This window comes from Perissodus microlepis, chromosome 5, assembly GCF_051167445.1.
Source record: "Perissodus microlepis isolate ML-2025 ecotype Zambia chromosome 5, ASM5116744v1, whole genome shotgun sequence".
Taxonomy (NCBI): Eukaryota; Metazoa; Chordata; class Actinopteri; order Cichliformes; family Cichlidae; genus Perissodus; species Perissodus microlepis.
The window spans coordinates 20,524,601-20,552,575 of NC_140465.1; the positions used below are offsets into that span (position 1 = coordinate 20,524,601).

Consider the following 27,975-nt stretch of genomic DNA (forward strand, 5'->3'; position numbering starts at 1 on the left):
TAAAAAATAGACAGCTCTGTCTCTCTTTATTTTGACATTTCACTAATTCAAAAGATATTTCAATATTGATTTATCCAAAACAAAATAAGTTTACTCTAAATTGATGTTGTACAGTAAAAAAAATGTTCTTGTGTTTTCCATAAAGTGTATGTAAATATCCGGTTTAAACTGTGAATATACTGCTGTGTATTGAAATTCCTCTTGTTTTGCATAGAAATATACTGAACAACATACAAAGCATAATATATAAAATAACATCTACCAGAGTTTTTTCTTTGAAAGAAGCCCCTTATGTCCATTCTTGTATATCAGTGCATTACTGAAACCGATTTATTTAGCCGTGGAGGGAAACAACTGAAAATATGAAATAAACACACATGTAAGCTAAGACTCTCTAAAGAAACAGCATTGTTGTTGTTCAGCTTTTCATTTCGCCATTTGTTGATTCACTTGAAGAGCAAGTAACGTAATATGGGTCAAGTGATCAGTTTGATATCAATCTTTCATGATACACCGTCATATTTACATTATTTGTACAGTACGAATGATTTGCTTTGGTACCTGGTCAAACTTCAGTTCTCCTCTGTCTGCCTGGCTGCGTTTCTCCAACAGCGCACTTGCAGGCAGCAGCTGCCCCGCCCCCTCGCTCAGGCTTAGTGTCTGAGCTCGGATCATACCAATATTAGGGGGGATTTACGCACAGTCGTAAATTCCCACAGTGTGCACTATGTGCTTCGAATATTGTGTATAGTTTTTGTTTTATACAGTTGTCAGCCAGGCATCTAACTATGAAAAAATTACACTCCAAAAGACCCCGGGCTTCTGAAAAAATAACCCGGGCTTAAACCCAGTAAGCCACCCCCACGCTCCGCCACTGGTTCTGAGACAAGTCCAGGAGGTCTGTGTAGAGTCAACCTACAGCGGATTTCTTACACAGTTTGCAGACACATAACTGCACATTTTGATCTGTTTAAAAGATTGGAAAAAAAAATCGCTTAAAGACTTTTTGTATACACTTCATTTTCACATTTAATTGTATTTTCATCTCCATTTACAGATGAGTGGGAGAGAGAAAATAAATACATTTGCCACATCATGGAGCATTTTTGAAAATAACAGATATGGGATATGCGCAGCTAAAATAAATGCAGTTTGAATACTCATCAGTACTAGAGAGCATTTGCAGAGACACTCAGAGTGAAGGGAAAACTGATTACTGTATTTCACAGGAGAAATATCAGATACCTGTAAAATATCAATTATGCATTATGAATTTCACCTCAGAGAGGATCAACATTCAGCACATTTCTTTCTTAACTGTGAAAAAAACAGACATCCAACCTGTTGGTGAAGCATGCAAGAAATAAGGTGATTTGTTGTTTTTTTTGTATGAGACAGCAAATCCATGTAGTATTTCAGATAATCAAAGTACATATGAATTTAAATTAATAACATAAACATGCCTATGCAAGACATTAATTATACAGTAGACCTTGGAATATTATTTATAATTACACAGATTTCTGTCAAAATTATACTTAAATTTCCAGAAATGTTCATGAAACACATAAATTATCCAGTTAAAAGATCTTAAAAATACTCACCAAAGCACAGGACCTGAATCAAAGTAGAAGTCACTCTGCAGAAACAAGATGCATCATCCAGATCAACACCAGGTATCTACACAGCAACAAAATGAAATGTTACATCTTTGTGTGTCCAAAAGCAGTAAGCACAGTCACCAGTCACTTGTTATTGTAATGAACTCATTTTTCTGTTTATTTGTTATTACTGGTTGATATGTCTCTCTGGATGTAACCTATGAAAGATTTCGATCCAGTGAGATATGAGCAATTTCCTCTTGTGAGGAATAGCATGTGAGAAATAACACACAGCCTCAGGCTCTGTAAAGTGCATGCCAACAGGGACCTGAACAGGTGCAAGATTTTCTATAATGGGTTTCCATATTCTGTGCATGTGGTACAGCATGCTGTTTGCTGTTCCACAAACAAAAGCTGGGTCATCACTACAGTGTTTCTGTAGCTTCAAGCTTATTTCAGGGATTTTGGTATCACTGAAAAAGAGCTACTGTTTTGGGGTTTGTTTGTTTTTTATTAATCTTGGCCCAAACACCTTTTGACCCTCTGCTGTTTCCTTACAGTCCAAATCTAGGAGCAGTCATCAGCTGTTCATCTGCTGCAGAGAGCATTCCCATATGTGATAGCAACAGCTACAGGGTGAGGATTACCTTCTTTGATTTCTCAAGTGCATTTAATACGATTGAGCCACTGCTACTGAGAGAGAAACTACAGGAAATGTCATTATACATGTCCACCATCTCATGGATTACTGACAGACAGTTGGCAGTATGTGAGATTGGGCAGCGCTCTATCTGATTTGGTGATGTGCAGTACAGGAGCTCCACTGGGGGGACTGTCCTGTCTCTGTCCTGTTCACCTTGTACCATGGCCCAATTCTGGGTCATGGCACCTACAAAAATTTTGCAGTGGTTGGACCTGTTATTGATGGGCAAGGAGGGAGAGGACAGAGCACCAGGGAATTATTTTGTAGAGTGGTCTGGAGTGGTCTCCTCCTGAATGTAAAAATCATTGAGGCGGAAAGTGACTTTTGAAAGAAGAGGACAGCTGTTTTGTCTGTCCAGGGGCAGGGTGTTGATATGAAGGAGGCTGAACAAGTTGAACTGGAAGACCAACATAGAGGCTGCTGCAGAAAGTGGAAAAGTAGGATCTACTGCTTATGAAAAAGCTGAGATCCTTCAGCGTGTGCAGCAAAATGATGATTTTTGATCAGTCAGTTGTGGCATGTGCAGGGTGCTTTGCTGTGGTCTGACGGGGGAGCAGCATTAGAGCAGCCTGATTAGGAAGACTGGCTCCATGAATCTGGCTTCAAACTTCAAACTGAAGTTGTGGAGAGGATAAATTGTTATTCATCAAAATCCTGACCACCCTCTGCATCATTTACCAGACAGTCAGCAGAAAACCTCTAGCAGGCTGATTCAGCTCCAGTTCCACAAGGACAGATACAGGAAATGTTTCATACCACATCAGCCTCCATTATATATCTGTCTCGCAGACAGGTATCTGCAGGATAATATTATGATTATCGTCATTTTGTGCAGTAGATATTATTCGTCATCATTTCAACTGCTGTAATAAAGATTGACCTAAATATGGTCTAAGTAAAGTATTTCTCCTCGTATTATCTTCTCATCTACTGCACAAAATTAGCTCTGATGACTCAAGTTGCCTACAAGTAGTCTCACTGCTTGTGCAACCCCCCACCACACACACGTACTTAATAATACTAATACAATCCACACCAAATCACCAATACAATTTTACAGTTACATTTAAACTTTTAAGTGTCTTCACTGGATCGTCTGACACCCAACCCGAGTTCAAGAGTTCAGGACACCCGCTTTTTCTCACAATTTTCCATTCTTGGCACACAGATCACGCAGTTTCGTCATTTCCTTTTCTGTTTTGTGATTGGAGGAATTTCTGACGTTATCATTGCCTCTTACGAGTGGTCTCTCATCCCTGCTGGTGATCCTTACTGATGTCCCATCATCTCTCCATTATGCTGAATGTTAATCATATGCACAATTGTAGCTTAAATGAGTGTTAGAAATGTAAAGACAAACAGGTGTTTCCGCACTCTGTCTGAAAACCGTAGTGTTTAGCATCCAGTGTCTTTTTAAAATCTCTTATCTCCAGATTTCGTGGTATAGCTCAATGGAAGTTGCTCACTGCGTCTTATGCACTGATTCATGCCGCTGCAAATTAAAGTGCGCCAGCTCACCCCGTTCAAGCAACAGGATATTTTTTTATTGCAGGAGTAGGCTCTCCGCTGGAATATTATAGAAACTCCAAAGTTCATCAGAGGGAGAGAGAAAGAGAAAGACAGCGCTGAGGAGAGAGTGGGGGGAAGGAAGCAGACGTTTTTCTTCGCAATCCCAACCTCTGCCCCTACAATCCTTTTCTGATTTTCACCGGGAATACACGCTGGAATACGAGGATTTTCTTTGAGATGCACCTCTACATCAATGGCAAGTATGAAAGTATGAAACTTATTTTTTTAAACCGTTTAACTTTTTACTTTTTTTAAGGCAACCGAGAAAAGTATTTTGTAGCACGACTATTCTTAGAAACTATACATGTTTGAGGCGGTGCTGTAAACCTAAACGTTTCCTGCTGCGGCTCAACAGGTGGTTCTTTGACGCCGACTAGTAGTATTATATACGAGAGCCATTTTTCAGTTTAATAGACGGGCTTCATTAGGTCTCACGGTTCATCGGTGTTATTATAAGATTAGACAGATAATCATATTGTGCAATTAGTACCGGATAAATCACCCTTTCCTTTTTTCTGTGACAAGAAGTGCGTTGCTCAAATGCAGAAAACGCGCAACAGGTTTATTTATGCCTCCTGTGAATTTCGTCAGCAATGAAGGTCCTAAATATTTGTGTTGTGGGGGCAGTTGTTGTATAAACAGGGGCTGTATACAGAGAGACGTGATTTGCAGTTATATATATTGAGTCAGACTCAGGCAGAGATAATAAAAAAAAGGTTGCGAAATCATTCAAGTCACTCGAATGTATTCAATTAAATCACGTAACAAGAAGCTCACAATATGTCAGATAAGCTGTAAATGCAGTTATATGCATGCTCGCTTTTCCCCATTTTTCTGTATAGCTAGCAATTGGCCAGTGCGTTTTCTTGGTAATTTCTGTCTTAAAACTGCTTTTTCTCCTCTTGAGATATTACCCTGTCTGTGTCTGCGCTTGAGGAAATCATGTATAGACCTACCCTGAAGGCATAACACTTTAATTAAATCCACTTTATCCACCCAGCATCCACACTAAAGCTCCACAGTTCATTTATTTGGAATCTAGATTTCTATTTTTTCTTGTAATAATTGTTCCAGTGTTGACTCATTTTAATATCAAATCATCAGTATGAGTCAATTTTCAGTGGACAACATCACTAAAACTTTCCAGCCCCCACTACTGTTATTTAACCAATAAGATAAGTAGCCCACTAAAGTTTTTTTTTTTTATGTGTTTCTCCTGAGTGTGTGTCATCTTTGAGACACATACACAGATAGATTCCAGCACTGAAAGAGGAAGACCACAGAGAAAGAGTGAAAGAGGATATAATGAGGGTTGGTGTGACAGAGGAGGGATGTTAAGGATAGGATGAGGTGGAGGGTGATGACCCCTAAAGGACCAACCGAAAGAAGGAAAAGATTAATATGTAGCTTTTGTTTTGTTTTCCCTGTACAGTACAATTCGATTTAAGTGAAATTACATGATGATATTGCCTAAATCACACAGATGAAATCATTTATTAGCATGGGAGTGCAGGGACCGCTGAAAAATGCAAAATTACATCTTTTATTTCACACATTAATCACAGAAAGACAAACAGAAATGTCACCTGCATCCATGGCAACAGGTTTATTTCAGTCTACTTTCTTAAAAATCAATATCCCAAACAGTTCAGATAAGTGATTTTCCAGTACCATATTGATATGCATTATAAGTCATGCTGTGCTTTTCACATTCAAACATAGTATCAAGCGTAGTGTTGAATAGGCTTTTATCAATCCAAAGGTTCCATCATACAGCGCTGGCAGCATATTCACGGCTCCTTTCCGCCTATGACACAGTTTGTCTACTGTGTTGTTGAAGGGATTCGCCGCCCTCCCCTTGCGTAAGTGTGAAAGAAAGCCAGCTGGACAGTGAAAGAGATGGAATAAGGGAGGTTTTAGACTAATAATAATTCAAACCCAAACTGCAAAGGTGGAAAGATTACAAGAAATGTTTATCTGTGTGTTGAAATATTGCATCATGACTGTATCTTCTTCACCTTATCTTTCTTCAGGCGGTTTTCTTAAGCTTTCCTGTGGTCATGTTTCAGCCATGTTCTTTGAATAATGATTTGTGTTTTCATTTTCAAGAGTAAAAGTGTTTAAAAACTCACAGTTAACTTTCAAATGTCTTGTAGCTCTCTTCACAACTACACAGACACAGACCGGTTCTTTGAAAGGGGCGTTTATTACTTGGGCTTTCTCTCCTCCTTAGTTACACCATCGTCAATACGCCGTGAGAACTGGTTATATGAGTGAACAGTGCAAACACATTAGCAACTTTACAGTACACATATTTAGTTCAAAAGTTAAACATAAACACTTCAAAAAAATGACATAAACCTCGTTGACCGCTTGTCCTGAAAAGAGGTCTTTAAGTCTTTGTGTTGCTTTGCTTTCAATAAACCTTTAGCTTAGCAGCGCTTCATGAGAGACATCTGCTCACCTGCAGTCCATGAAAAGTCTTGTATACTCTCGCTAAGGTTGTTCTCGTGCAACATTAGCTCTTACACATTTCAAGTGAAGACATTTTTTAACCCTAAAATATATTCATGAAATTATGTAATCCATTATAAATCAATCATCCACATCACGAACTCTATACAGTACATTGTTTAACAGCATTTACATGTCTAATCTTGCCTACTTTTTGTGTTTTCCAGATGCTGTTACTTGGGGTTTACAACAAAATGGACCGTAGACTGTGGATAAACTGACCAGGGCTAGTGAAGGAATACACATTTTCCAGAGTGAAAATCAACTTGTCATTATCCATTGAGTGTAAACACACTGATTAAAACCTGCCATTCCACACATGCCATGGTGTTTAGTTAAACAAGCACTGGATGAAAGCTTTCCAAAATGTGACAGGATCTAGAGGTGTCCATCTCACCTAACATGATGGAATCTAGTCTGTCACCTTCAGCAGACCCTCTACGCCACAATGCCAGCAGCTATGTAAACTTCAGCAACAACAGCCGGAGTGGACTCCGTGATGGTGACTCATTGAGGAACAATCAAACCCTGACCTTCCATGATCAAATCAACAGCGCCCTGCTGGGAGTTTTTCTGGGATTTCTTTCCCTTCTCACGATCATAATGAACCTGCTCGTACTGTATGCTGTGAAGAAAGAGAAGAGCCTCCACACTGTAGGGAACCTGTATATTGTTAGCCTCTCTGTGGCGGATCTCATTGTAGGGACCACGGTCATGCCTTTGAACTTGGTATATTTGCTGGAGGATGAATGGAAGCTGGGGCGGGCTGTCTGCCAGTTTTGGCTGATTATGGACTACGTGGCAAGCACAGCCTCAATTTTCAGCTTATTTATCCTCTGTTTGGATCGGTACCGCTCAGTGAGACAGCCGCTTAAGTACCTAAAATATCGAACACGGGGAAAAGCCAGTGTGATGATTTCTGGAGCCTGGCTGCTGTCCATGATGTGGATTATTCCTATTTTAGGATGGAGGTCTTTCACACACGTGGACCTCAAACCTGAAGAGGAAAATAAGTGTGACACAGATTTTCGTTTTGTCACGTGGTTTAAGGTCATTACCGCAGTCTTCAACTTCTACGTACCCTCTGTTTTGATGTTGTGGTTTTACACATATATCTATTTGGCAGTAAGACAACATCTACGGGACAGAGAGAGAATCATTCATCCAACTGATTCATTTGGAGAAAACGACAATGGACAAAATCCTCAAACCCCTGTGAAAAATGACTCCAAGTCACCTAAGAGGGAAAGTGAGGTATTAATGAAAGGATCCAAAACAGAAAAACTGCTAGACCAGAATACTCTCGAACAGACAGATCCCCTTGAAGACGCTGATAAAAACAGTAAAACTGCTCTATCGAGAGCGCACAGAAAAATTGGTGTAAAGTGCCAGCAGACGTCATTGCTTGCCATGACAACAAAAGGACTCAGAATGGCACGAAAGACTAAAAGGTGCTCTTTGTCTCCTGAGGAGAAGCAACCAGACTGCGAGGTTCCCCAGAGCCAGCCATCGGCACCACAGGATGTGATTTGCTCAGGTGGAAATAATGAGAACAAACTTCAAGCATCTTTAAATGAATGCCATGTGACAGTGCCAAACCCAGTGAGCGGAGTCTGCGATACCACCAAGGTATCAGACGTGCAGAGATACACATCTGTGCTCAGCAACAACTACGACCCCAGCCAAGCTCTACCTTGGGCCGAGGAAGGAGTAGAAGATGCCAAATTAGACGCGGATAATGAAATTACTCTGAGACAGGCGTGGCAAAAGTTCATTGACCAATCACGCCATCGCATCCACAGTCTGAGGATCCACAAAGAGCACAAAGCAGCCAAGCAGCTGGGCTTCATAATTGCCGCTTTCTTATTGTGTTGGATACCATACTTCATAGCTTTCATGGTCATGGCCTTCTGTAGAGAGTGCGTCCACCATGACCTGCACATGTTCACCATATGGCTGGGTTACATCAACTCTACTCTAAACCCTTTTATATACCCGCTCTGCAATGGAAACTTTAAACGGGTCTTTAAAAATATTCTTAACATTCCTTTGTGACTGTAAATGAGCAGAACACAATCACAGGCGTCTAAATGTTGAGACAACAGCAGAATTAGCAAAAAGAAAAAATGTCTCATCAAGCGTTGACCAAAAAAGTGTGCTATTCCTTTTATGTTCCGCATTTTATTTTTATAAACACCAATTCTTTGGACTCAAGACTCAAGCTGAGGATAATATGTCAGTTTAATGTTATTTATTTTGTTTATGTTACACTAATTATAATAGTAATTATAAGAATAATAATAATAGACTGTGTCACAGAAGAATTTGAGCTTTGATTTTTGCTAAAAACTATGTAAAAATTGTATTTTGAAAAAAATGTTTTTAATTGATTTTCTGTGCTAGGAATATACCATAAGACACATAATGTGAAATATGATTAATATTGTTTAAAAAAAAAGAACAAGGAGAAGATTTTCTTTGAAAATGACAACCACATTGTGAGTCATTCTCCTTCTTATTATTTAAACAGAGTACGAGACTTTAGATGCATCTTGGTGCTTGGTACTAGTGATCGAGGAAGGGCTGAATTATGATACCTACTGTCTTTATTTTTTATGTTTTTTTAATTAAGAATGGCAACTCTAAACAAGCACATTCAGTCACCTACACTCCCTTAAAGAAAACCTCAGATCTTGTTCTACCTGTTCGTGCTTTGACATCTATTTCCTGGCATTAAGTCTAATAGGTTAATATATTGAATTGAAAGCCTTTATTGTCATTATACATATTATAACGAAATTGGAAATATATGAGCAAAAACCTGATTATGAAGACAAAACTACTACCAGAACAAACTATTTGTCACAGTGTTCTTTCGAACTGCAGAAAGGTTTTGTTTCTCTCCCTGATGGGAATAAGTTGCTTATCTGTTATAAGGTGTAGCACGTCGCTACACGTCATTAGCCAAAGAGTGTCGAAAATGATTCAAAAATGCTGCAGCACACTATAAATCTGAGACTTCTTTAATGGATTTGTGTCAGTATTTTGTAACAAACGCATTCAAGTGCATCCAGGCTATACACAGAGCTTCATGGTGCAACTCTTTCTCCCAGTAACTCCCGTGTTAGCTATGCTAGCAGCTTCCTTGTAAAAAGAAAATAAGGATAAATGGAATTAAGGACATTTCCTTACACTGTTACTTTTTGCACAGTGTCACTTCAGATTTTAGGGGGGGCAGGGACAAAGAACTGAATTTCATATTTTAATATGTGAATCATAGTGTCTGAAATAATGTTGTAATGAGCGTGGCAACGTTGTGAGTCACTGTGCAGCCAAATCAAACAAATCAGAGGAGGCTGAAATTGAGCTGGAAGAGGTGATGATGGGAAGACGGATGTGTGTGACTGCACAGAGTACACTTCTCATTAAAAACAAGACAAAGGGGAAGAAAATTTCATTTTATATGCTGTTTCTCTGTTGCTTGAAAAGGTTCTGCAAAGAGCTTCCCCTGAGGTAACTCTTTGTAATGAATATTATGTCCCACTGAATGTTTTGCTGTTTGTGTGTGTGTGTTTTTTGTTGTTTTTTTTAAAGTAGTTTGGATACTTTTATGTCAAAGTGAAGTTGCTGCCTATGCGCTTTTAATGCTGGGTGTCTCATGTTGAGGGCAAAGTTTTTGAATAATGCTTATAATGATCACCAGAGTATGATTAAAACATGTGGGTGTACAGTGTTCTGGTTTATATTCTGTTTTTTGTTATCAGTGTCTTGTAAGCCTATTTAGGCTGGCATATTATTTCATGCATGATACAGTAATGAAATAAAATTGAAGTCAATCTGAAAGAAAAAAAATTGATGACATTTAATGTCCTGTTTATGATGTACACCTAAAACTAAAAATAAAACGTTCTAATGTGCTAGTCCTTCGAGCCTCACGTCATTAACACTATTAACTTCAAACTGTTTTTCTAATTTTATTTTGTCATTAGTTTGAGGTGCTGACTTTGGCAAGAACATTTATGTGAAATGCTGAACACATGACCTAATTAACCTGGGACAAAACCCAATGCCCATGCTGCAGCAAGATTCCATCAAATGTACCCATTGGTCACTTTATTAAGTACACCTGTTCAACTACAGCTTTTCAAACCAATGATCTGAATGGGGAAGAAAGGTTATTTAAGTGACCGTCAATGCGGCATGGTTGTTGGTGACAGACAAGCTGAGTGTTTCAGAAACTGTTGATCTGCTGAGAGTTTCCCACACAGCCATCTCTAGGGCTTACAGAGAACGGTTCGAAAAAGAGAAAATATCCAGCAAAAGGCAGTTCTCTGGAAGAAAATGCCAGGTTGTTTTTACAGATCGGGGTGAATAGCCAGACTGCAGCAGTAACTTAGATAATCATTTGTTACAACCAAGGTATGCAGAAAGGCATCTCTGATTGTACGACATGTTGAATCTTGAAGCAGATGGGCTACAGCAGTAAAAGACCACAACAGGCGCCAGTGCTTCCAGCTAAGAACAGGAAACTGAGCTACAGTTCACAAAGGTTCATCTATAATGGACAAGCGGAGACTGGAAAAACACTGGCTACTCTGCTGAGTCTCAGTTTCTCCTGCAATGTTGAGATAGTTTACCTAATTTTGCCTAAACAAGATGATAGAGCCATCCTGCCTTGTATGAGTGATTCAACCTGCTGGTGATGTAATGATGAAGGGATATTTTTTTGGCACAGTTTAGGTCCTGTAGTACCAAGTGAAGATCATTTAAATGAGCACTGTGTAAATGCCACAGCCTACCCGAGTAATGTTGCTGACCATGTCCATCCCTATATGACCACAGTGTAGCCATCTTCTTTTTAAGCCATATTGGGGAATTTTAGCATTTTTTAACAAATTATGATGCACATATACTGCATCAATTAATACATTCATATTTTCTCCTGTGCAAAATGGAGAAATGGCTCCAGAAAAAAAGACAAGAACTCTATTTCTCATAATATAGTGCCACTTAATTTTCTTTGTGGCAGTTTCAATAATATTCACCAAAATCTGCAAAGCTTGTGACTTACCAGCATAAGTATTTCATTCAACTTATCAGTGTGCTGAAACTGCTATATTTCCTCTCTTGTATGGGACGTATAACAAGGACATTTTCAACAATATGCCAATGTCCCTCATCCCCTCTCTCTTAATAACCCAGCAGAGGCATCATTCATGAATTTCTATGGCGTGTCTCTCAGGTTACTTGTACTAAAATGAGAACTGTTTTTCATTTAATCTGTAATCTTTAAACTGGAATGGACTCCATGGTACAGATCTGAAAATCTCAATTCAGTTTTACCTCATAGTTTACTGTAATAAACCAGTTTGTGTTGAAGGTCTGAATCAGAAAAACATACACATGCTTTCATCAAAAATTGAAACCTGGAGCGGTCTTATCCAAGTGAGAAAAATCTGAACAAAAAAAAAAGAAATTCAATTATTAATACTAACACATATATCTCACCTTACAATAATTAAACCATGAGCTGTTGAAGGGGGAAAAATCAGCCTGTATGAGTAGGAGCAGTTTTATATCAGTCAAGCTTTTTTTTAAAGATTAGTTAAGAGCAACACAACTTGACACAGTCTGCATCTGCATGAGCATCATTGTGAGATGTTTCCTTGTTTCATTAAACCAGTTAACACAGCTCACACAATGTCCCTGAACTTACCCCGTTGAAGATTTCCACTGTAAACATGTACTCCATCTAACAAACGGAGTACTTTCAAAGCATTTTATGCTTTCGTTGAACCGCTAGTCTCATCGGCTACTTCAGAGTGTTCTTGTGTTTAAATGATAAGGTACAAGGAAACCTTGAGCACTTGTACTTTCGTTCCTGTGTTGTCCTTCAGGAAGGATTCAAGAGCTCAGTTGCTTTTATATGTGGTAATAGCTGTTCCATGTAGAACAAGCTATTTAAAAAAGGGGGGTGCTATTATTACATGCTGTCCTTCACAGTGCAGGAGCTACCACTGGATACTGTGGTTGTCATCCAGGGAAATACAAATACAAAGAGGTGACACTTTGTGGGCTTCATATTATTTTAGATGGATTTTCTCAGTTTGTTTTAGCCTCCTGGCCAAAACATGACATCTTCTAATTTATATCGTGCGTTTTTGTACAGCAGCACAGTTTTGCGACGGTCCCTAACCCTGTTTCCGTACGGTCCGCCGCTCACATACAGCTAATTTCTGGTGAAAACTGGAGTCATAATTGAGCCCAAAAGTAGGAGCAGAAGTAGCTTTACCGGTTTCACCACTATTATGTTGCGTTTGTAATTTCACAAGCTAAAACCGGCGTTCATTACAAACGCTTCAGCCTCTGTAGCAGTCTCCGAAATGAAAAGAAACGGCGCCTACAGGTTTTTGTCTGTTTTCTCCTGCTTTATCGTCTGCGCGTTCTTGTTTATGTTTTGGTTCTTTGTATTTTACTCAATGGTGCTTGCACCATAAAGACACGAAACCGTAGCAAGTAAGCTAAAGCTTACCCACACTGCACTGCTTTATTTACAAGACTCGCGATCACATGATCTCCTTCACCAGGAAGTAAGGTTTTATGGTAAGTGCACAAGTCCTGTTACACGTTAACGTATAAACATGTATGTATCTGTCTGAAGCGGACATAAATTGTCTGTGTTGTGATGCAGGGATGTCTTATTTTATGATTTATTTCCATGAGAATTTTCGTCGCGTTAAAAAGCGCTTGAAGTGCTAAAGCTGCTGGGTTTCATTGTGTGGTCTCTATTGAGCTGACTTTACTTCTCAGCAAGAGAAAACAGTTAAAGACACGAAAAAAAGTAAACGTAGAATTTAATCATTAACATGCCAAGACTGACAGCCATTAAATGCTTAGTCTTGAAGGGTTGGTGCTCATTATTTAACCAGAGTTTAGGCTCTCTTTGCAGCTGAGCTGGCCAAAAATATTGTAAAATCCTTTATTTTTTCATGGATTATGCACGTGGATGGGATACAGGAAAGGAAACACGAATCCTCTTTTTTTCTTTTTTAAATGTCCAGTTTATTGTTCATGTAGCTTGCCATCACATATGGGGTTATTTGTGACAGATATACAGTACCAAGAGTTAAAGAGAATTTTTATAAGATGGGACTGAGACCTTCCACACATCATAGCGTCTTGTATGGTTTGAAGATTGTGGTGCTGACAAAAAGACGGTTGAGCTGAAAATGTTCAGATCTTGTTGGGATTGACCAAGGTGGACAGAAATCAGTGTCAGAAGTTTAACGGTGTGGAGGTAAAGTTAGAGAGCCAAGGCTGAGGTGGTTTGGACGTGCAGAATAGTAATAGAGGATGGACAAAGGATGTTGAATATAGAGACACCAGGGAGGAGGAAAAGACGAAGACCTCAGAGAAGATTCACTGATGAAGTGAACAACTGGGACAACAAATCAGCCCTGGCATATTTGGTCCAGGCGGCTGACTATGATCAGTTAATAAATAAATAAATAAATAAATAAATTTTTATTCTTTTTTTTTTTTTAACCACGTTGGTACACTTGTTGTTGGGTTAGGAAGTCTTTGTTGTGCTTTAGTGCAGCATGGCACAATTAAAAGCTACTCTTTAGCTATTAGCAGTGGCTTTTGGTCATTGATGGTGGGTTATTTTACTTGAATGTCTCCCTTGATAATTATGTCCTTCCATTTATTTCCTTACCATATTATTTACACCTTCCCCGCTCTCTTGTTGGAACTGCTCTCCCTCCTCCATCATTTCTCCATGGCTAGTGCTGGAAACAGGAGCAGTACTGTGACTGTGAGAGCTTTATAGTAGTGGTTGCTGGTACTGCTGTTGACAGTGCAGTTGCTAATATGTATATAAACATTTTGCTGCATATATGCCTAGTTTCTTTTTCTTTTTCTCTCCTGGCTTTTCACTGACACCTTTTTTTGTGCTTTTGTTTGTCCATCCGTGTCTGTAGGAGAGGGATGGTTGCGTTAAAAGATTATATTGGTCTATCCAGGGTTACTAATAAAAATTGTCCACTGGACTAAAATGGTAAATGGCCTGTATTTGTATAGCGCTTTACTTAGTCCCTAAGGACCCCAAAGTGCTTTACACTACTAGTGTCAGTGTTTGTAGTGCCAGTGCACCATGGCAGGTGGCCTGTATGATTATAGCAACAAAGAAAAAAAAATATATTGACCCACCAGGAAAATGCCTAATATGCATTACCAGTCTAGCCCTAGTAGTGAAGGAGGATTTACAAAGGGTTGGTGTGACTGAGTCGAATGCTAGGGACAGGGTGAGAAGGAGGCAGATGATCTGCTGTGGTGACCCCTAAAGGGAGCAGCTGAAAGAAGAAAAAGACAACTGACAATAGTGTGATTTTTTTTTTTCCTTCATTTGCATGTGTGGCAGATACTTTCACATATCAAAAGCACATATAGTTACAACTCTGATATCTTGGGCGATGTACTCATCGAGTAATTTTAAACCTGGCTGAGTAATAAGCTTATTCAAATCAGATTCTTCACTGGGTTGTCAATTAAACAGCAGCATTGGAAATTTAGGGCTCAGCAGATAATGAACTGATTATTATGTGATCAGCAGGAGCTCCTGATTTAGGTATCCACTAATCACAGGGCTCCACCAACATGTGTGAGTGATTTTGGGAAGACATTGAACCACAAGTTACTCCTGATGGGCAGGCCAGCTCCTTGCAAGGGAGTTTTCCCATAATTGTTGTGCGAGTGTGAACTGGTAATTGAGGCACTCCAAAGTCATAAAACAGTATACAAGTGCAGCTTTTATTCTGTGCTTTTATTCAGACAGTTTACTTCAACAGTGCGAGAGTTACTTTTACTACTCTTTGTGTATCTAAGTCATAAGTTATTATAGTGCCTGCAAGTGTTTCATAGCCGTCTGCTGTTTTATTTCACAGCTTGTTGAACGTGGCGCTCTGTGAAGTGTAATGGCATCTGACATCAGTGAGGCATCGCCGTCCACTGCAGAACTTAAGCTGCAGTTTGCTCCTTTCAGCAGCGCTCTGGAAGCAGGCTTTTGGCATGAGCTTACTCAGAAGAAACTCAATGACTACAGATTGGATGAGAGTCCCAAATGTATCAAAGGATACTATTACAATGGTGAGTATTCTGATGGCATGGTTTCAATAAAAGATCAGTTCAATTCAGTTGTATTCATATAGCGCTAAATCATAACAAGTTGCCTCAAGGCACTTTATATTGTAAGATAAAGACCCTACAATAATAGAGAGAAACCCCGACAATCAAACTGCCCCCTATGATGAAGTACATGGCGCCAGTGGGAAGGAAAAACTCCCTTTTAACAGGAAGAAACCTGCAGCAGGACCAGGCTCAGGGAGGGACAGCTATCTGCCATTACTGGTTGAGGGTGATGGGAGGAAGACAGAATAAGCAACATACTCACTCACTGTCAAATGCAGTTTTCCCACTTGATTGACAGATCTGTATTTTCTATTACCAATGTGGCTGATCGACTTTCATGTCTGATAGGTGATCCTCTTGGTTTGCCTACCCGTCTAACTTTGGAGTACAGTGCATTTGATGTGTAAGTATAAGGCATTATGTTGTGTAAAGAAGCATTACACTTCTGCTAAGTTTTTCTGCTGCCATTGAGTCTTGTGATGCACAGTGTCATTGTAAACAAAGCCAAAATAAAAGCATAGCATAGACTGTTGGGGTCACACTGCTGGGCAGGTGGGAGGACAGCGTGGACACCTAAATTGATACCATCTACTAAAAATCTTAAATGAGTTGAATCTCGGTGACCTCCACCTGAAGATCAGAAGTTTTCTGAAAATCTTGTGAATGTGATAACTCAACAAGGAAGTTACCCAGGATGTTTCGACTTATTCCATAGGTGCAGCTACAGTGAGGCAGAGGGGAAGCACTGAAAGCTGCCAGTATTTTTAAATCGGCTCTGAACAGTTACAAAAAGCCTGTGTGTCTAAAGAAAAAAAAAAATGACGTGGCCTTCATCCGATTGTGCAGTTGTCACAGAGATGTTTTGTGTATGTACTTCTATATAGGGAAAAATAAACTTTTATATAGCCCACTGGTTTCTGGTGGTCAGTATGTTTACACTGTGAACATACAGTTTAATGAAAAATGTGTTGGTTTTTTGCTGTTAGTGATGGTTCAACTCCCGCTCGTTGCTGCCCAGCTTTGGGAACGCTGTACAACACCAACACTCTTGATGCCTTTAAGACTACTGATAAGAAGGCTCTGTTGGAGAAAGAAGCCAAGGAGGTAAGAGACATCCAGTGGCAATTTGTTCTGACATCAAAAACATGTTGAAAGTGGATTATCTATAAAGTAGGCATTAGAATGGTCATATTTCCCAACAGAACATTACCTGATTAAATTATTGAATATTTTTTCTTTTGTATTATCTCTCTTTGTTGGGTAGATTTGGGATGCTATACAGTCTGGAGCTGCACTGAAGGACCCGTCCATCCTTTGTAGATTTATTCTCCTTACCTTTGCAGTGCGTAAAAATATGATCATATATGTTTGCTTGTTCTTTTTTGCTTTTGTTTTTTTCTACACTTTAACAACTTCATGTAACCAGTTTCCTTTCATGTTTCTCTCTTGTTCTGGCTACTCTTTTTAAACAGGATTTGAAGAAGTACAATTTCTACTACTGGTTCTGCTTTCCTGCTCTCTGTTTCAAAGAGGCGATAACGCTTGTCCGACCGCCCTCCGTCCTAGATCAGGTTTTCTCTGCAAAGCAGGTTGGATTTTTAAAGATCACCATATAATTTTAGATATTACACTTTGAAGTTATCCTTAAATGACCTTTTCTGAAAAAGTTAAAACTCTACAATTACTATTAGCTGTTTTATATGATGAATACAAAGTGCTATCAGTGTCTTCCACTGCTTCATCTATATAAACCAAAAGAATTTTACTGAATAATTCGGTTTTCATCCCTTTGAGGTCACTTGGTTGAGAATTGCTGCACTGACTTCAGCACTTGTGATATGTTTGAATTGCTGGATTTTTCTAACTTCTAATTTCTGTCTTAGATTGCAGCCCTGCAGGATGCTTATGATGGCCTGTGCATCAAAACAGGAGCCACTGCAGTTCCTTACTTCCTAATAAAATACACAGATGAGTCAGTTCAGATGGCCGTGCTGGGGGACTGGGAGACATTTTTCAGTGATACTAAGAAGGTTTCAAGAAGATTTTTATATTTATATCATTAGAAACAGGAATTTAAACTTATATGTTATTATTCTGTGTGTCTGCTACTTTTTTTGCACTTAGATTAATATCATAATAGTATGATTTAAAGTATACACCAAAAGTTTCCAAACTTGTTTTTGTTCATTCTGTAATAGTTTAAAGTGTTTGAAAAGATTCAAACAGACTCGTTTTTTTTAATAAGGTTTAAAATTTATTTTGTTGTGGCTTCAAACTGGATTTCTACTGTAGTTTTATTGGCTCATCACATTTTACTAATGTTGTCTACTGTTACACACTCACACAATAACACATATTCACACCTTGCTAATGTAAACATACCTTGTTTGTTTTCTCTAGGTTACTGTGGGTGTCTATGATCCGTGTACTCTGTCCCAACATCCGGGCTGGCCTCTGAGGAATCTACTGATGCTTGTAGCTAACCAATGGTAAACTCTCTGTGTGTGTGTGCATGTGTGACTGTGTTTTGAGGAAGTTGTCTCAATGATGTGTGCTGTGGGCCATTAAGTAATTTGGAAAAACCTGCTGAATTTCACTATGAGTTGCACATAAATGAAAGGCTCCTCTTCCTGACTGATTTCCCAACCCTGCTGCAGTGTTAGGAAAGCAAACCTTTGTAATTTAAGAAAATTATCAATTTCAAAAAGAGAAATGTATCAGTTTAAAAATGTTTGCATCAGGACAAAAGCAATTGAAACTCTACTAAAGTTATTCTGCTCCACTCGGACTGAAAAAGAAATATCAAGCTGCTGCTTCGTCTCAGTGGTGTTGCAAGAGTTTAGTGGGGGTGTGATTAATTTGATCAATTACATGTGCTCCTAGATGACAGCACTTGCTTACAGAAACACGACTGTTGCTTTTAAGCTAGTCCCATTTGTCTATAAGGATATCAATTTTCCAGATAAACAAGGTTTATTTCTTCCATTTAAGCTCTTGCTAAGCTTTAATCTTAAAATGTAAATCAGGTTGTCCAAACAGTTTATATTGATCTAATCTGCCTTGCTTGAAGAGGGTGAATAATGATGTCACTGCTTGCTGATTTATTATTTTTTTCCACCTAAAAGATTTTCAAAATTATCTCCAAATTCCATCAGGAAACATTGCCGCTCTTGTTTGAACTACTTTGCGTGGATTTATTGCATTTATGTGAATCATATTTCTTTTTCTCAGTTGTATTTATTTTTTTTTTACATTTTATTTATTCATTTATTTTTTTATTGTGGCATGGTGTAGTTGCGTGGTCTGGGTAAAAGACCATAGCTGGTATGTTAACTCATGCCATACCTATCTGTGACACACAGCAGCTACTGTTTGTTCTAACCATAGGCGGTGTTGTTTTATACACAGTATGAGGTGTCTTTGCAGAATATTGACAGATATTTTTAACTAGATTTGATCTATTAAAGGTGCTGTTATTAAACACTTTTAACGGAATATGTATATTTCTTATTCTTTTTGGTTTGAAAAGCGTTAGCAGGCTCTCTTGGGATATTCCAAAGCTGATGGAGGGTTTCTATAGCAGGATAGATCGATAACGGTTGTTACTTTCATGTATGTCACGTAAAAGGAATGTGTTGTTACATTGTTACAAGGCCACATTAAGAAAATTCTTATTAATCATTTGGTATAAAGTCAAAATATCAAGATCAAAGATGAAATTCTATTTCAAGAAAAAACTTCAAATACTCTTTTGAGGAAAAAAAGTTGAAATGTGAAGATTACAGCTGTTATTTTAAGACAAAGTGCCATAGCTCCTATACCCTAACGTTTAGATGAGTTAGTGAAACAAATTGATCAGCCGTCTTATCATGTCTTGTGATACAAAGGACATCCTCTTTATTGCACGAGGGTGTAAACATCAGTATCATTGCATCTGTCCATTACTGGCCTTTTCATTTTGTACAAATCCGAACAATTCTTCCAAGTCCGTGTGTTTTGTTGAAGAAATGTTGTAGAAGAAATCGAGACACGTCAGACCTGGCAACATCTTGTCGCATTTTCTCTTGTCTTTCTACAGTTGTGGTGTGATATCACGCTGCTCTACCTGCAAATAGTTATTTGAGTTAGTTTTGCCTTTCTATCAGCTAAAAACAGTTTGGCCAATCTCCTCTGGTTAGAGAGCCCCTGCTCGCTGGATATTTTCTCTTTTTTGACCATTTTCTGTAAACCCTAGTGATAGTTGTATGGAGAAATCCCAGTCGATCATCAGTTTCTGAAATACTCAGACCAGCCTGTCTGCGACCAACAACTACGCCTTATTTTCCCCGTTTTGATGCTCAGTATAAACTTTACCAAGTCATCTTAACCACGGCTACATGCATAAACGAACTGAGGTTCTGCCATGTGGTTGGATGATTAAATGTCTGTGTTAAAATGCAGTTGAAGAGGTGTAGCTGATGAAGTGGGCGGTGAGTGTACATATTTATTCATTTATGAAGGACACGTTTTTTTATGTTTTCGAAAATAGTTATCTGTAAACAACACACTTGGACGTCCTCCTACATCAAGGGGCCATTTATTTTGTGGTTAAATTAGGCTCCTTCATGAGTATATGTCACATATCATCAGGAGCGCATTTTTAAAGCAGGATATTGTCTGTGTTCATCCAATCAGCCTCTTTAAGTGTTGTAGGCTGTGATTTTTGCTTGTTTTGAACACCTTGTGCTTATGCTCAGTGTCTCCAAAGCAGGTGGTTGTGCTTTATCATCTTTAAATATTCGATTATGATTTTTATTTGCTTTATACAGAAGTGGTTGATTCAACAGTCAGAAAATTTAAAAAATAAAATGATTCATATCCCACGGGCAATGATATATTTTAACAAGCTTAAGTAAAAAAAAAAAAAAAAAAGGTCGTTTTGTTTATTTTTTTTAAATATTGTATAAATGATGTAGGTGAAAACTGCAAATCATCTGAAAGCTTTTCGGTACTTTTATTTTCAGATGGTAAATAAAGGAGTTGAGCTGAAAAATGAAACTAAATAGTTTTTGAGTAAAAATGTAAATATTCAGATGTAGGAGTAGATATCAAAATGAAATAACATAACCCCATACCTGATAACTTTGAGCAAGAGGAAGCAATCCATCTCACACAACTGAACATAATGTATTGTTATGTTCTGAGACTGTCAGTGAAATTATCTCTGTATGTTTCTAATTGTGGCTTTTATATCAGTTAAGAAGCGTTGCACACTCTTATTTCAGGTCTATATTGAGGAGTGTTTTGTCACAGAGCTTAGTTTTCCCTCTTTTTTTCTGGCATTTAAATTTTTTTTCTTCTATTGTACAAAAAAGGAACTCCCCCAGAGGCTTGTTTAGCAATAGTCTTCTGTGATATCAACTCGCCGTCAACAATTAATCAAGAGTTTAGCTTGCATGCTCTGCAGGTTTTATCTTAAAAAAACCTCATCAATCCTGTGCTTGACTACATTTTTTCTCTCTGTTAAACATAAACTGTTGATACTGGCATAGATGGCTGTGATGTCTTGCCTATTCAGTTCTTTTATCAGAGCTTGATTGTGTAACATGACTCAGTTTTTCAGGACCATATTAGAGGAAGTGTGTTAGTACGGCTGTATAAGGTGTCAGAGTTTTATTTTGGAGCAACAGGCACGTTAACGTGTATTTCACAATGATGGATGTGAGATATCTACATGTAAAAAAAAAAAATATATATATATATATATATATATATATATATATATATATATATATATATATATATATATATGAATGTGCTATTGTCAACATTTCATGTAGCATCTTCTGTGTGTACGTGTGCACTACAGGGGGTCTAAGCTGGACACAGTGGAGGTGCTGTGTTTTAGGGACAGAACTCTGCAGGGAAGCCGCTCCATTCAACAGAGCGTCATCTTCCATGTCAAACTACCTGAGTTTCCCAGCAACTCTGGTAATCTCTATTTCTTTCTGTGTTTCTCTTTTTATGTATGGGTGCATTTGTGCAGTTTGCATTGTGCTGCTGTGCATCTGTATATCGGTGCATTTGTATTTGTATTCATGTGAACGTGTGCATGCATTCAGATACATACACTTGTGGATATTAATACTAAATTGAACACGCATTCTTAGTTCACTTTCCACCGAGACTCACTGCTTCTTTTTCAGGACACACTAATCTCACAAAGCGTTTCCATTATTCCTTTATCTGCTGAATAAGGGAAGAAAGTAATTTAAATGGTAATAGCAGGATGGGAAAGCGGGTAGCTCTTTGATCTGCAAAGGTTTTTGTTGAGTTCAGACAAGGAATCTTTGTTTTCCTCAATCTACCTCTGTGGTTCATCATGTCTTTTAATTAATTTGCCGAGGATATATTCATGCAGCAAAAAATGATTCATCTACTCTGATGATTTGATATTGTTTTGAAAAGGATTAACCAATCAACCTTGGCCCAACTTTACACCGGGTTCAGCTAATCCATCTTCTAAATTCTGAAAATAGAGAGGGAGTAGACTGTATGTTTGTGAATTAACATCCACACATCTCAATTAAATAAAGGTTTTGGTGTATTAGAAGCTTCCTTAAAGTTGTTCTAGCCTGAAAGTGTTTCTGTATGTATGTATGTCTGTATGATTTTTGCTTATTTTACATTGCAAGTGTGTTTTTTGTTGTTGTTTTTTTTGATAGCTTGTCCCAAGAGTGTCGGCTGGGAGAAAAATCCAAAAGGAGCCATGGGACCCAGGATGGTCAACCTCAGTGAATGCATGGACCCCAAACGGTGAAATAAATAATACAAGTATTTGAACTTCAGCAGGTTGTCTCGACCACGTCTACATGCCTAAATGCATTGAGTTGATGTCCAGTCATTGCTGATTAGATATTTGCAATAACAAACAGTTGGTGAAGTGGCTAGTGAGTGTATGTCTTCACTTGTCTTACTTAATTTTTTTATAGGCTTGCAGAGTCTTCAGTAGACCTGAACCTGAAACTCATGAGATGGAGGCTGGTTCCTTCCCTGGACCTGGACAAAGTGATCAACACAAAGTGTCTCCTTCTAGGTGCTGGGACACTTGGGTGCAATGTGGCCCGGACACTCATGGTAAGGATAGAAAATCAAATTGGTGGGTAGACAGGGTGATGAAGGTATGCTAGAATTTGGATAAGTGCTCCTTGGAAAGTGTTATGACTCTTAATTCATTAGGGTCTATGACTTGCTTAACCAGAAACTGTTACAGAAGATTTTTTAAACACTGATGTTAGTAAAGATGAGAAATGTTATGTTTTGATGATGGGTAGTATTTTTTTTTTTTCATGCTATGTTAAGGTGTAGCCGCAAGTCAGGTTACGAAACCTGTATAAAGGTTACTGCAACTTACAGGACAATCCATACAAATACTGCTAATACAACAATAATAAGCAGTAGCCCCGGTGCCATTATCAAGACAGTTATCCTAAAAAGTGTAGATTTAACATTATTATCATATTACTGTGTGTCTCAGATTACATTTATACAAAAGAGGAAAAAAGGACTATTATTCTTCTAACTAATATGCTAGCATTACTGTTTCCACTGTTAACAGTATATATACACATACATGATGCTTGTTTGTTCAGAGTGTTTTTGGAACCACTGACTTTCACAGGAACATACTTGAAGTCAGGATTTCATCAAAGGTCCCTTTAACAGAAGCTCATAAGCTTTGCAACAATTGTCAGCTTCACTGTTTCACTGTCACACACCTCAATTTTTTACATTCTTTTTAAATGTCTTTATTTGATAGTTGAGCAGTTAATATAGACAGGAAATTGGGGAGAGAGAGGAGGGGAAAGCAGGGGTTGTAGTTGAACCTACGCCACTGCACTCCAACCACGTGGCATGTGTTCACCAGGCATATGGTTTTACAAAGATTAGATGTTCGATGTTAATTATTTTTCATTCTGGGGATGTAGGCAGCACCTCTCTATAAATAAACCTTCTCTTAAACTGACCAGCTGACACACTGTTCACCACTTGTTTCACTTTTGGTGTCTGAACATAATGTGTGCCATAAAGCTTACAGTATACTGTAAATGAGTTATCTTGAATTGCTTTTGCTAACCACTTGAAATTCTGAAACAACTTTAGCGTTTTAATTAATTTGCACTCACAGAACAGAAGCATAGACATGTCACATTATTTGTGATGATATAATCTTGTCCAATTATCAACTGGACAAAATAGATTTTCTTTCATTTTTAAAAATCCTTTCCATCCATATCAGTGACTTAAAAAACTTTTTTAAAAAGGCTTACTCAGCTTTTAATATTTTTTTCAGTGTGAAAAACAACAGCTCTGATCTGCATTTTAGCCTGCAGGTACAATCATCATCCTTGGTGCTTCCTTTTTTTTCACCAGTTATTTGATTGTCTTTCAGACTGAACCTGGTGTAATGTAGAATAGAACTAAAATTATACAGTTGTTTAACCTGCACACTAATGATTAGATTAGATTAGATGAAACTTTATTAATCCCTCGGGTGGGTTCCTCCGGGAAATTCAGTTTCCAGTAGCAAAGCACCGAAAGAAGTTGCATGTTACAGATACATTAAGGGGAATGAGAGTAAGGATATAATAATGCACCCATTATTTCAGAGTTAGATTGTAATTGCACTAAGTATTCATTTTAAACGCACACAAGGCACACCATCTCCCACTCATTGTCACTGAAACTGTTTACAAAGCGCCATTTAGGTCAGTGTTCATGTCAGTAAATGGTCGATTATGGTTTTTCCATTTTTCTCCAGGGATGGGGAGTGCGACACATTACATTTGTAGACAACGCAAAGATCTCATACTCCAATCCAGTGCGGCAGCCGCTTTATGAGTTTGAGGACTGTCTTGGAGGTGGAAAGTCCAAAGCCATGGCAGCTGTTGACCGACTTACCAAAATCTTTCCCGGTGTGGTACGTCGAATAACAATGCTTAACTGTGTAATATGACGTCTGTATTTCTGCTCATATTTTAGAGTTAAAGCATGCCCTGCTTCTTGGAAGCCAATGATTACAGTCTGTCATAATCCCTGTTATTCATTTCTTCAGAAATCCTGTGATTCTGTTCTGCATATTTCAGCGTTATGTTGGAATCGCACCAAGCACTCATTTGAAATGCACACAAGGCACAGTGCCTACTAGTTACTGTCACTGATGATGCTCACAGAGTGCTGCTGAAGCCAGTGTTCATGTGATAAATGGAGGTTAATTATCTTAAAATAACATTGAAAAAGATGAATTTGTAATCACTTTACAACTGCACTGAATGCAATTGCCATTTTACTATTTTTAGGTTTTTAATTGTATTCCTGTTTGAGTTCTTGTAACTTAGATGTGAAGTACACACCATGGAGAATAATAAGAGTTGGTTTTTATGCATATTAATGCTGGTGGTTTCAATACTTTGCAAATTAATGAGTGGGTTCTCTGTGGGTGGGGTTTTTGTTTTCTTTTTTTTGGGGAGGGGGCATCTATTTTAGCAAATGAAAAGAAAAAGCAGCCAAACAAACACTCACAGAAGGGCTGTGGATTGGTTTGAATGGGGCAGCCATTATTAAGCTACTAGAAAGTGCAAAGACTGGCTGCATATTTATAACGTGAGTCACATGTGCTGTATGCATTTCAAAATGAGGTGATTCACTTGTCTGTCCTGGAATATTATGCAATGTTGGGATCAGAAGATCATGAAGCTTAAAAAAATGATTGGGCAGTTTTCCCTTTTATATGTTGGTGGCAGATTTAATCATCTCGGTATCTGACAGCTTCATTGACTCAGAACCCATTTATAATGAATCTGTGTGTTTCTTTTGTGTGTGTGTGTGTGTGTGTCTGTGTTTGTTTCCATGACCAATCATACTGTTTTCACATTAGCTATAAACATTTAAGCCAAAAATGATTTCTCCTTCTGAAAACATGACACTTCAAAGCTGGAGTGAGTTGACTGAATCAATAGCAATCTAATGGACAGCAAATACAAAGCTACTGCCAGGAGATTTTGGCATAGCTTAGAAAAAGCATCCAGACAGGTTGCTTTGCACAGATAATAAAATTAGCCTCACAGCACATCTAATGCTCACAAACCAAACACATTATCTTCACTTTTAAATCTGGAGCAAAATCCACTTCTGGAGCCTCTAAATCGTTTTTAAAGCATTTGAAGAAGACTGACTAAGAAAAGCAGCGTGTAAAATGCTTTCACACCTTCTGCTTCTTGTCAGCTTGTAAGTTTTAACTAAACTGACCATGTGTAGGAGTCTCAAAACTTGTGTGTCCCTAGCGTGCCTGTGCCTTTATCAGTCACATCTCACACAGCGACTCCCTCAGTGTTTAAACGTCTGATGTAATTTACCTTAAACTGTGTAAGATTCAAGCCTCATTGTAAAAGTATTGATTTTTCAGAGCTTGCAATCATCTCTGTAATAACGTGTCGGTGAAACCAGATACACTAGGACGGGAAAATGGTGTCACACACTAAGAGAAATGTGATGTCCTTTAAGTTGAACACACGCGCACACACACACACACACACACACACACACACACACACACACACACACACACACACACACACACACACACACACACACACACACACACACACATCTGTCATGTCATCAACTTGATATCCAGGTCTCTCGCCACCCTGGCCCACCCTTATTTTCAGTTTCTCTCTGAATGTTCTGGGAATGAAATAGAAAGTGAAAAAACTGACACGTGTAGTCATGACGTGTCGTGACACTTTGTGTTTCTACCATCAAACTAGCTGCATCCACACCTGCTCCTATTTTTAACAGTGTGAGCGTGTGCCTGCTTGGCTTTCCTCCCTGCTTGTTTTTCTGCAAACGTATGGGTGTCAGGTGCAACTGTGAAAGATGGAAAGACAAATATGAAGAGGGTGAGCTGAAAGTGCAGAAGTACTTTAATTGAACTGGGGGAATATGGTTCAAACAAGGTCACAATGTTGAAAATGTCAGGCAGATTTCTTATTTTGTATGTGGGCGAACACCTGACACAAGTCACCTGACATTTCCAGGAGCTTCTTTTTCTCGCTTAAAATTTGTTCTCATCAAAACTGGATCAACAACAGCGGCTTTCTTGGATTGTTTTATTTTTCCAGAAAGTTTTTTTTCTCACACTCAAAAAGATGTATGTCTTTCTTGGCTGTAGGTTAAGGATGTTTATAGAGGAAATTGGAATATGATTACCACCTCTGCAGCTTAGCAACACTTACGTCAGTGAAATATAAATTCAAGACTTGGTTGACAAGCTCCCACACTTACAATGTGAAGAGTGAAGGCAGAAGACCCACTGATTGAGTAAAAGTGGCATTTTTATTTTTTCTTGTTCAAATCTCGCACTTCTGCTTTGCCCTTTCTGTCCTTCTCTTGACTATGAAATGACTCTTGACATTTCCGTTTGCCTTGTTGTTGAGTATACACTCCCTGGAGATAAACATGGCACGAGAAGTTTGGCAGTGGACAACAAAAGACTGAACATTGCCTTTTTTAAGGATATTTTGTTGACTTTAAGATGATCTTTTATGTTTTATTTTCATACTGCTGAGTTATACAGGACCATTTTTTTCTGATCTCCCCAGTCTGTCAGTTACCAGACAGCAGAGAAATTTGCTTTTCAATCTGTGACTGAGGAAATCCATATTTTCGTGTCTCAGAAGACTTCTGTAACCTGACTTCTTTTTATGTCCAAGGTGCCTTTGGAACGGCACTATTCTTTTATGTCCTTACATATTTTATACTATAGAGATTTGAGCCACATGTACTGGAAAAACAATACCTCCTGAGAGTATTAAAAGTTGGTTGTCCCATAAATAATGTATGCATATGAATCAAATACATTTTAATAATGAGAGCTGATTGTGCAAACAAAAGACTTGTACATATTGTACATATCGTGCTAGTTACCACACATGTCTGCTCAATTTGTAAGCCGTTCCTTACCTCTATTTCTTTCTATTGCAGAACGCAGAAGGTTACAATATGAGCATCCCCATGCCTGGCCACCCAGTGAATTTCTCTCAGGCCACTCTGTCTCAGGCCCAGAGAGATGTCGAGCAGCTGGAAAAGCTAATTGAAGAGCACGATGTGGTGTTTTTACTAATGGATACAAGAGAGAGCCGCTGGCTGCCTGCGGTTATCGCTGCCAGCAAGAGGAAGGTAGGAAGGAACGGTACAATATGTAGAATGAACGGTCACAAAGCAGTGCGGTAGGATGTGTGTGTGTGCGGGGGTGGGGTTCGATTATAGCTCCACTTATAGTATTTTACATAAAAACAATGAATGAAATGATGACATGCAATGTGAAAGTGGACACCTGCAACGAAGTGCGCACTCATG

The 27,975-nt window shown here is 38.5% G+C and overlaps 2 protein-coding genes across 5 annotated transcripts in view; both read left to right on the forward strand.

Moving 5' to 3' along the window:
* The first annotated feature begins 665 nt into the window (after positions 1 to 665).
* hrh1 (histamine receptor H1) lies at positions 666 to 10,310 on the forward strand. Of its 4 annotated transcripts, XM_084928673.1 has the most exons (3): positions 666 to 2,237; positions 3,857 to 4,069; positions 6,555 to 10,310. In XM_084928673.1, the coding sequence occupies exon 3, from the start codon at positions 6,790 to 6,792 to the stop codon at positions 8,440 to 8,442; it is 1,653 nt and encodes a 550-aa protein (XP_084784799.1). In that variant the 5' UTR covers positions 666 to 2,237; positions 3,857 to 4,069; positions 6,555 to 6,789; the 3' UTR covers positions 8,443 to 10,310. The 4 variants fall into 4 exon arrangements, with proteins under 4 accessions (XP_084784799.1, XP_084784801.1, XP_084784800.1 ...); XM_084928675.1 differs by lacking the exon at positions 666 to 2,237 and having other exon boundaries at positions 2,248 to 4,081; XM_084928674.1 differs by lacking the exon at positions 666 to 2,237 and having other exon boundaries at positions 2,248 to 4,073.
* Positions 10,311 to 12,398: 2,088 nt separating this feature from the next.
* atg7 (ATG7 autophagy related 7 homolog (S. cerevisiae)) overlaps positions 12,399 to 27,975 on the forward strand; it is a 60,465-nt gene continuing 44,888 nt past the window's right edge. Inside the window, exons 1-13 of the mRNA XM_084928676.1 lie at positions 12,399 to 12,990; positions 15,333 to 15,534; positions 15,925 to 15,979; positions 16,563 to 16,680; positions 16,841 to 16,918; positions 17,049 to 17,165; positions 17,460 to 17,606; positions 17,977 to 18,065; positions 21,425 to 21,546; positions 22,281 to 22,371; positions 22,548 to 22,692; positions 24,377 to 24,535; positions 27,601 to 27,795. Of these exons, the coding sequence (XP_084784802.1) occupies positions 15,363 to 15,534; positions 15,925 to 15,979; positions 16,563 to 16,680; positions 16,841 to 16,918; positions 17,049 to 17,165; positions 17,460 to 17,606; positions 17,977 to 18,065; positions 21,425 to 21,546; positions 22,281 to 22,371; positions 22,548 to 22,692; positions 24,377 to 24,535; positions 27,601 to 27,795 (1,488 nt within the window). The 5' untranslated portion in view covers positions 12,399 to 12,990; positions 15,333 to 15,362. The remainder of the gene's footprint in view (positions 12,991 to 15,332; positions 15,535 to 15,924; positions 15,980 to 16,562; positions 16,681 to 16,840; positions 16,919 to 17,048; positions 17,166 to 17,459; positions 17,607 to 17,976; positions 18,066 to 21,424; positions 21,547 to 22,280; positions 22,372 to 22,547; positions 22,693 to 24,376; positions 24,536 to 27,600; positions 27,796 to 27,975) is intronic.

Bases quoted from the DNA above. Each gene is read 5' to 3' on its own strand.
- hrh1 (XM_084928673.1), top strand. From the start codon at position 6,790: ATGATGGAATCTAGTCTGTCACCTTCAGCAGACCCTCTACGCCACAAT.